Source organism: Durio zibethinus, chromosome 14 (assembly GCF_047325235.1).
Source record: "Durio zibethinus cultivar Kanyao isolate XHJ-2024 chromosome 14, ASM4732523v1, whole genome shotgun sequence".
Taxonomy (NCBI): domain Eukaryota; kingdom Viridiplantae; phylum Streptophyta; class Magnoliopsida; order Malvales; family Malvaceae; genus Durio; species Durio zibethinus.
Window position 1 is genome coordinate 21,658,160 of NC_143175.1, and position 10,890 is coordinate 21,669,049.

A 10,890-nucleotide genomic window follows, 5' to 3' on the forward strand; every position below is an offset into this window, starting at 1 on the left:
ACTTAAAGGAATTTTTATCCATATAAATTCATCACCTAATTCATTGTATATGAATTATAGAGAATTTTCAAAGCTACCCCTTATGCAGTTTCTAGACAATTACAAATTATCTAGTAAAAATTCAAAATCTTTCCTTAAAAAATTTAGATTTAGATTTTATTTATCCATTAGAAAGTAGACTCAAAAAGCTTTCCAATCATATAAAATTCAAATATTAAAACTTTGTGAATTAATACAAAAAAATAAAATAGTTCAATGTTGAAAAACTTTGTTATTGTAAAATAACTTTCTTAAGTTAATCTATTTTTAAAAATCAATATTATCAAAAATACATTGAGTCCAAAATGAATAAGTTCACTTTAAAAACAACAATTAGTCTTCCATTTAAACTCAAATAAATAATGTTTAAAGATACTTTTGATTTAAGAAATAAGAAAACATAAAGAAAGGTTTATTTAAACTTTGAAAATTATATTATTTATTTAGTACCAAAATAATAAAACTTAAGAGTTTGTACTAAATAAATCTTTTTCAAAATCTTGATCAAACTTATTTAGCTTAATGTTTTGTCATTTTAAAATAAAGATTAATTCAAGGCTAACAATATATGTCAATGATCCCAACTCCAACAACTATGCACATTAAGGATTTTTTGCCAAATCCATTCAAAATGGAATTGAAAAAAATCAACAGACAATTATACCTCCAGAATGGATGGCACGAATTTGTTATTGCATATCATCTTAGAAAGCAAAATATTCTAACTTTTACATTAAAAAATGCTAACACTTTCAAAGTATTTTTGCATCATGAAACATCCACTACTATAACAATATATATCCTCTAACAAAAACAAGGTAAAATCTTAATTTCACAGACTTTTTTTTATCTCAATTCATTTAAAATATAGTTATTATATTTTATGACTTACATTACATTTCTCTACCTCACTATGCAGATAATGAAATTGATGGCTATTGTGACGCCCATGCTTTCCACTAATTAATGACCAACATAAACGACAATCCTCACTCCATCTTGGTAAGCAATTAGACATATACTATTACTACATAATATAACAAAACATACATTCAAAAATATCACTAACTACTTATTATATTATTTTTACAGCATATTCCAAACTATTTTCATAAACATCTACCAAACAATAATTCTTCTATCACTCTATCGCTTGTTGAAAAAACAAAATATCGGAAGGTACATTACAACAGCAAAAACAAAACATTCTCAGCAGGATGAAAAAAATTTGTCAACAACAACCACCTCAAAATCGATGATTACTGCTTATTTACCATGATAGCATAAAATACTTTTAAAGTAATTATCTATCTCGATTATGAATAAATTGGCCTCTAACAACATTGGAGCAAATCAATTTAGTTATGTCTTTTTTTGGATCTTTCTGACTTTATTATGATATTAAAGTTCTTAATTTGTCTTTTTTTTCTCTTCACAACATTTTATGCTATTTATATCTTCATAATTCAACTATATGCATTGTTATTTATTTTCTTTATTTTCTTTATTTAACACATTACAATTACCCAACACAATACCAAAAAGTAATAAAAAAATTGAGCAAAGTGAGGCCCCAAATACTAGTATGAATTTGAAAAAAATAAATCCATTAGTAAAATTTTGATCATTTTCACTAAAGGTTGACTCGCTCTAGAATGTGTTACATGGCACATTCTCATGCTTCCTTTTTTTTTTTAGTTTTCATTTTTTATATTTAATTAATTTTTAAAAAATATAAAGTGTAGACACCCCATTTAGTTTAGGGTATTTTTTAATTTAATTTTAAGATTTTAGTATTTTGTTTAGTTTAGGATTATGTATTTTGTTAATTAATTGATTTATGGTTAAAAAAAAAGAAAAAGGGAAAAGTTTGATTTGGTTTAAAATATAGTATTCTAATTGAAAAAAAGAAATGTATTGATTTGAGAGGTGAACTTGGATTAAAAATCTAAAATTGACTTTGATTAGGAGATTGAAACTAAGAAAACCTTCTCCTATTGAGATTTAGATTAGAGTCTTATAAAAATACCTCATTAGGATCAATTCGAAACAATTAAGAATCAATCAAAAAAATCAAGATAGAAAGTAAAAAAAAAAAGCAAAAAATTAAGAGTTTTTTTATAGTCTTTTCTAGTGTTTTGAATTTAGATAATTGGGATTTTCTCTTGGGATTTCTGTGTTGGAGAAAGGAGTTGAGAAGAAATACAAAAAAAGAGGCATTCAACAAAAAGTTTTAACAGTAAAATTTTCAAAGATTTCAGGTATATATATTTTAGGTTTCTATTTGATTTATGTTTAAACAAAAAAAAAAAAAAAAAGGCAATCACCTCATGCAAAAGGCACTAATGAAGCCATAGGTTGTTTTGTAGAGAAACAAGAAAGAAGACAAGGTAATTTCTATTTGTTTCTTTATTTTTATATCTATTTATGTTAGTTAATTGTTTCTCTTTCTTATTTTAAACTAAATTTTTATAATAAATTCATGATTCCTACCAAATTATTGGAATATGTAAATCTTGAATTATGAATTCTACCAAATGATTGAATAATTTCATAGTGAATTTTTGAAATAATTTTTCAATCCTACCAAACGATTAGAAGATTCAAATTTTCATTAAATCTTGCCAAACTATTGAAGGATTTAATGATTTTTTTTTCAAAAGAAATTTTTTGAGGTTTTCAAATAAAAATCCCACCAAACGATTAAGGGATATGCATTTATATAAAATCTTACCAAATGATTGGAGGATTTTATTATTTGCTTTCAAAAAATAATTTCATAGAAAATATGTTAATGAATCCAATGACGGAGCCTCTTTAGAGTGGGACATAAGTTTTCATAAATACTCCTGAGGTGAGAAAATTATCTTAAGTCACTACCAAACGATTGGAGTAATTTTAAGATTAATTTCTAATAATTAAAATTATTTGGTAAAAACTCAAAAATATTTTTAGGCTTGAATAAAATGAAATTGAACTATTTCATAAACATAAAATTTACCTTTTAAAGAGACCTAAGTTAAGCTTGAGATTTCTTTTTACAAAGGGACATATTTATTTAGGTAGCCAATCACACCTTAACAAAAAAATATCGGTGACAACTCTTAAAGTCAGGTCTAGTTATAGACCTATGAATCTAAATGTTATCATATAAAGATAAATATTTTTAAAGATTTTATATTTTTATTAGATGAGGAATTCTAAATGCATCACATTTAATGCTATATACACCTCACTTCTATATACACTTCAAACTCGAAACTTATTTTTCTATTTCTACTAAATACATCATACCTTTAACCTTTATGTTTTCCATTCTTTCCATTTCTCTTTTCTTCTCTTTTCACTTCTTGAAAATCAAGTTTCTTGAAAATAAATATCCGATAAGTTTTCAAACTTCTCGAAAATGGATATTTGAGAAGTTTTGAAATTTCTCAAAAATAGATATCTGAGAATTCTTAAAGTTTCTTAGATATCCATTTTTAAGAAGTTTTAAAACTTATCGGATATTTATTTTCGAGAAACTTGATTTTAGAAAGTGAAGAAAGAAGAAGAAAAAAAGGGTAGGAATGAAAATAGAAAAGTTAGGTGTCTCCTCAAAAATGAATATCCAAGAAAATATAAAGTTTATCCAATCTCTATATCCAAGAAGCTCGATTTTACTTTTAATAAAAAATCTTATTCATGCGCTTATAAACCCATTTATTTGATTATATGTGTGAATGGAATTAAAATCAATATTCTCAATATGCATATAATAAATTGAAATTGTTTTCTTGGTCTTATGGGCTTAGGATAAAAACATTTTTATTCCATGCAAACTTGAAAACTTGGTCTCTTCCATTCACACATATGATCAAGTAAGAATAAGCTTGTTGATGACCCTTATGTGTATATGCATGCTAGTTCGAGCTTGAACACCCTGCAGAACATTGTCATTGATAATGTTATTGGTAGATTGGTAAATCTGACAATATTTAATTTTTCAACCACTATTCTTTACTGTTGGATTTGTCAATCTATTGATGATATTCTTCAATGGTCCAAATATTTGAAATCCTAATTTTCCCGTTATCAAAAGTATAATTAAATATATTTTAAAATTTTTTTATGTATTCTTGAAAATGAATTTCCAAAAGTACATAATGTGTTCTAGAAAATTCATTTATGAGAAAGCAATTGAGAGATTTTTGTGTTCTCGATAATCCATTTTCAAAAATTATGTTGCTTTCTCGAAAAAGAATTTTTGATAACACAATATAACACTTAAAAATTCATTTTTGAGAAATATGATATGGTTTTTGGGTGTATAAGCTATTAAGGCTATCATTTATTAAAGGTTAAAATTGACATTTAGTATGTGGATATTTTTTAAAAAATGATGTTGTATAAAAAAATTTGGTGTATTTAGAAGCCCCTTTGTTAGATTCACTAATATTAATTTTTTTTTCTTTTTTACCTTTCCTTTAGTTTTTTTTTATAAATATTTAATAAATATTTTTTTTTATTTTGAATTTTTTATGAGAATTGCTTGATATTCTTTTTTTTACATTTTTATTTTTTATATATTTAATAAATAATTTTTTATTTTTATTTTTTGTGATACCCACTTTATATCAAAGTTATGCCACATGTCAAGCTATTTGATTGCTTTTTCACTTTCTTTATTTTTTTATATTGTATATTTAATAAATGTTTTTGAATATTTTTAATTTTTTTAAATATCATATCCATTTGATATTATTATTAAAAATATGTATTTTTCATGTTTTTCAATATTTAATAATTATTTAGAAAAAATATTATTAAAGGTGTTGATGTCACATCTGAATTTGATTTTATTTCATTTTTTTTGTCTTTTTTTAGCTTTTTTAAATCAATGATATAAATTTCTTTAAAAAAAACTCATTATTACTAATATCGCATAGGAACTCAACTTTTAATCTTTTTTACTAAAGTTGTTTGGATATATATATATATATATATATGCAAGTATATATTTTATAATTATTTTAATTTTATATTTATATATGTGGTATATTTATAAAGTTATTATTTGATACTTTAAATTCAATTGGAGTGTCCATGTAGCATTTTTTGTGATCTCTTTTTATTTTTTATTTTTCTTTTACTTTTTTCTTTTTATAATTTTTTATTTTTTATTCTATATTTGATGAGAATATGAGGTCAATTAAAATATTTACGTGTCATCCTTATTTGATTTTTTAACTTTCATATTTTTTTAATTAGATAAATTTTTCAAAAAAAATAATGAATAAAAATTAGGTTTGATAATAGTTCGACTCAAATCAGATTCAGTTTTAGTTTTTTCAGATATTGCATAATATAATAAAAATTTAAAATTTGATCCAAATCCAAATCGAACATTTATTTGATCTGAATCGAACCGACCAAAATTTTACTGATTCGGTTCAGTTCAATTTATCAATTTTTAATTTTTATATATTATTTTGATATTAATTTTTAATATATTTAAGTAGATTTTGGTATAAAATTATTATTTTTATTTTTAAAAAATTTAAAATATATATAAACTAAGAAAAATATATAATTTGCTTTGGTTCGATTTTTTTTTTATTTTTCACCTCTTGATCCGATCTAATATATATATTTAATATTCAAACTTGATGCAAATCGAATAAGAAAAAAATCGATTCGATCCAAACATTATGTTTTCTTTGGATCAATTTTAAAAGTTCTTGATTTTTTTCTCACCTTTAATAAAAATGATAAAACGAAAATATTTTGACCTATAACAACGTGCAGGTATTTGACCTAATTTGGTTTAAAAGTTGTTATTGCATGATTTTGTATATTAAAATGCACGTATTATATAAAAGTAGTCATGATTTAATATGTATGTATTTATTAAGATAAAAGCTTACATAATATATATATATTTATAAAAGAAGAGAAGGTGATTGAATATTCATAAATTTTTTTGAATCATTAATATTTTTAGAATTTTATTACCTAAAACTTAATTTACTTTAGACTAAAATAATTAGTCTTGTTATCATTATTATTTTGAATCTCATTTAAACCAATATCATTGTCTATCAAAATGATTATAAGTAAATTCAATAATCTCACATAAAAATAAATAAGAAAAATGCAATGAAATTTTAATAATGAAATATATAAATGAAAAATAAAAAAAACTACTTGATATAGTATTTACTTTTTGAGATTTTCCATATGCTTTTCCATTTTATTAAGTTACTATTATATCATTTTTATTATTTACTAATTCAAAAGTGCATAATTTTAGTCATGTAATAAATACTAAGAAAATGTATACCATAGACCAAAAAAATGTACACGTCCCATGATGCGAGGGGAGAAAAAGAGTTACGTGAAAAAAAAATGTTTTAAAAGTGAGAAAAAAAAGGTATAACATGGATATTTTATTAAGAAAAAATGAATTTTTTTAAATAAATATTTTTAAATATATTATCATATAAAAAATTAAAGGTCATTAATATTTTTTTTATGTTCTATAGTTTGTTTTTAAATAATTTTGTTAATAAATTACTCTCATCTAATTCGTGATATTAAACTTAATTAATCTTATTCTATAATATAAATATATTATATAAAAAATAAAAAAATGAATACTTAATAATTTTATCAATTTATTTAATTTTTTGTAATCTTAAATAACAAAATTTAAAGTATAATAATGTTAAAATATTTTAAAAAGTTTACAAATTATTTTTTTAAATCTCTATAATTTTATTTTATTCAAATAAATTATTATTTTTTATTATTACCAAATAAAGTTTTACTTAAAAAATTGATTTACATAAGAATTTATTTAACTAAAAATTAAAGATTTTATTTAAATTTATATTAAAATTTAAAATTTTATTTAGATATAAATTTAATATTAAGGACTTACTTAAAATATAAAAATTTATCTAAATAAAATAATAAATTCAAAATTTTTTATTATTTTAGCCTATAAATTAATGCCTAATTGTTGACCATCCCTTAAATCAATTGACATGTTATTGAAATTGGCATTTTGAGGTTGTTGGTTTGAAGGAGCTTGTGTGTATAATGTCTTCTTTAGAAGTAAATTACAAGGTAGAGGTAGACCTGATAATTTTAAACACAACACAAAAATAACATAAAAAAATCGTATATATATATTTAATATAATCATATTTCGTGTTTTAATCATGTTAACATGATTAAGACACGATGTTATTCATGTCATGTTTGTGTAAAATAGTAATTATATGCTTAAGACATGATATTGTTTATAATATAAAAAAATTTTTAAAATTTATTTTAATTTATTTAAAAAATAAATTAATAATCATATTTATCATATCATTTTGATATTTAAATAAATTATAAAATTATAAATTATAAATTTTTTTTTGTTTAAATACTAATTTAAATGATTTTTTTGTTTAAATAAATAGATTAATCATGTTATTCGTATCTGATCATGTTAATCGTATCGTATTATTTGAGTAATTAATCATATCTAATTTTTTTATTCGTATATAATTATGCTAATCGTGATGTGTCATGTTATTTGAATATAAATTAATTTTAAATGTATTAATTATATCATGTCATGTAACGTGTAACATATATGATAAACATATCATATTTGTGTTTAAATTATTCGTATCATTTAAATTTTTATATCATATTCGTATTAAAATAATTTATATTATATTTAAAATTATGTCTGATATAAAATATGACTCGATGACATGAATTATACGTCTAAATTGAGGGGTTAAGGATAAATTAAAAACTTAAAAAAAAATAAATGCCTAATTTTTAGCTTTTGTCATTTTATTTCCCTTATTTTATTTTACACGCCAAAGAAAAAAAAAGAAAAAAAAAAACCCAAAGTCCAGCGCATACGCTACGGTACGTAAGGAGTTGAAATTACGTGGCAGGAACTGATTGGTTATCTTATCGGCAATATCGTCATCAAGTCGGCAAATTCCATCTATAAGAGGAGCGTAGATCCCATAACCCTAGCCTCATCTATTGTTCGGCAAACAATTCAATTTTCAACGTTTGAAGCTTTTTCCAATTTCTTTTTCACGGTAATCATAGTTCCTTTCTCTTTTAAATTTCCAATTTTAATTATTTCGAATTTTGATTGATCTTGCCGTAGCAATCGACATTTTGATTGTTTTATGTATTATGAATAATTTTTTTTATTTTTTTAATTAATCAAATCTTGTTTGTTAATCGTATTATCTTAAATCTGTTACCTGAATAGAGGATAGGTAAATTATTGGTGGAACTCTTAATGGATTATCTTTGTTTATCGAAATTCAGTTATAAATATGTAAAATTTTTAGATTTATCGCTGTGGGTTCTTGGAAATTTTTAATTTTAATTGATATATTCTGTATCTGTGCACGTTATATTTGTTTGGGCTTCTGATCTACTCTTTCTATTCGTTTTTATAATTATGAATTTTCTTGGAGTTATTTTTTATTTAAAAAGTGATATTTTGGTATTCCTGCAGATTTTGTTTTCTTGTTTTTAAATTTGTTAAAATATAATGAATGATATATGAATTCACCGACTTTGATTTTGTCTAGGAACTTTTTTTTCTTCTTATTTTTTTCTTTCTTTTGAATATTTAATGCTTTTTTCGTCCTAAAGATTAAAGTCATTTTATAGATTTACAAATCTATTGTTAGCCATGACCATAAGTAATGATTTATGGTTTACCACTTTGTTTGATTTTCTTATAATTTTTTGAAATCTTGAGATTCTAATCTGTTTTGATCCTTTGATTTAATAGATGCAAATCTTTGTGAAAACCCTTACTGGCAAGACCATCACTCTTGAGGTGGAGAGTTCAGACACCATCGACAATGTGAAGGCTAAGATTCAGGACAAAGAAGGGATCCCACCAGATCAGCAAAGGCTAATCTTTGCTGGCAAACAACTTGAAGATGGTCGCACGCTAGCTGACTACAACATCCAGAAGGAGTCCACCCTCCACCTGGTGCTTCGACTACGTGGTGGCATGCAAATCTTTGTCAAGACTCTCACTGGAAAGACAATTACCTTGGAGGTTGAAAGTTCTGACACTATTGATAATGTCAAGGCTAAGATTCAAGACAAGGAAGGAATTCCCCCAGACCAACAGAGGCTTATCTTTGCTGGAAAGCAGCTTGAAGATGGTCGTACACTGGCAGATTATAACATCCAGAAGGAGTCCACCCTCCATCTAGTGCTTCGTCTTCGTGGTGGCATGCAAATCTTTGTCAAAACCCTCACTGGCAAGACCATTACCCTTGAGGTTGAGAGTTCAGACACCATTGATAATGTGAAATCCAAAATTCAGGACAAAGAGGGTATCCCACCAGACCAGCAGAGATTGATCTTTGCAGGAAAACAGCTTGAAGATGGAAGGACTCTTGCTGATTATAATATCCAGAAGGAGTCAACTCTCCATTTGGTTCTCCGCCTTCGTGGTGGTATGCAGATCTTTGTGAAGACTCTGACTGGAAAGACTATCACTTTGGAGGTTGAAAGTTCAGACACCATTGACAACGTGAAGGCAAAGATCCAAGACAAGGAGGGTATCCCCCCTGACCAGCAAAGGCTCATCTTTGCTGGAAAGCAGCTTGAAGATGGGAGGACTTTGGCTGACTATAATATCCAAAAGGAGTCAACCCTTCACTTGGTGTTACGACTGCGTGGTGGGATGCAGATCTTTGTTAAGACCTTAACTGGAAAGACGATCACTTTGGAGGTTGAAAGTTCAGACACCATTGATAACGTTAAGGCAAAGATTCAGGACAAGGAAGGGATCCCACCCGACCAGCAGAGGTTGATTTTTGCCGGAAAGCAGCTGGAGGACGGGAGAACTCTTGCAGATTATAACATCCAGAAGGAATCTACTCTTCATCTTGTCCTTCGCCTTCGTGGTGGTTTCTAAGTTTTAAAGCTTGAAATCTGATTAAGCATTAAGGGTGTTTGGTCTTTTATGGAGTTGTTTGTGTTTGTTGGCTTTAAATAATATCTGAAACTCATTTCGGTTGACTGTTTGGTTTATCCTTTATCGGTCCTGTTGTGGTATTAAACCTTTCATGGATTATGCTAGATCTATAAAATACTTCCCTCCTATAAATGTTTTCTTATAATTTAGTTTGCTGGTTTGTGGATCTTTCTTGATGTGGTCTGCTTCAGCTACTTGTTAGTACTACATATTTGATATGCTTCTGGTGTGTGATGCGTTAATATTTTAGACTCTCTTTGTGTGCCAATCACTGCAGAAAGTTATGTTTCCTGAAGAGTGCGAGGTAAGCCGGAAGAGGGATGGAGAGTGTTGCATTGCAGAAATGATATGATTTTTTTTGGTATAATAAGAAAGATGATGCATGATTACTATTACGAAGTGTTTTCTTGTTAATCAGTGGGCCTAAATTTTAACCTTTTTTCTTTATGGAAAAGACTTACATTTGATATGAATTTAGCAGCTTGTAAGCTGTTTGGTAGAGCTTAGAGGCAGTTGTAGTCATGGTGAATCTTTGGAACCTTTTCCTTTGCAACCGATAGCTCCTGATATTTGCCTGAGGATGTATCTCGTCAGGAATTCTTTTCATGCAAAATATTCTAACAGTGATTGATAGCCATTGGTCTTTCTTTTGCATTAATCGAGGGTTGATTTGCTTCAGCACCTGTTACCAGAGAAAAAAGGGAAATCAAGAGTTCACATTACTGCAGGAATTGCTGAGCTTGTGGCTGTGGTACAAATGTGTCTCGATACGCTGATGCAAGTGCAAACATCAGCCATTGTTGAAACTTCAACCTCGTACAACCGTCAGATTT

The 10,890-nt window shown here is 25.9% G+C and overlaps 1 protein-coding gene across 1 annotated transcript; it reads left to right on the plus strand.

Annotated features, from left to right (window-relative positions):
* Positions 1-8,074: 8,074 nt before the first annotated feature.
* LOC111295744 (polyubiquitin-like) lies at positions 8,075-10,202 on the plus strand. Its single transcript, XM_022889437.2, has 2 exons — positions 8,075-8,138; positions 8,852-10,202. The coding sequence occupies exon 2, from the start codon at positions 8,852-8,854 to the stop codon at positions 9,995-9,997; it is 1,146 nt and encodes a 381-aa protein (XP_022745172.1). The 5' UTR covers positions 8,075-8,138; the 3' UTR covers positions 9,998-10,202.
* Positions 10,203-10,890: the final 688 nt, after the last annotated feature.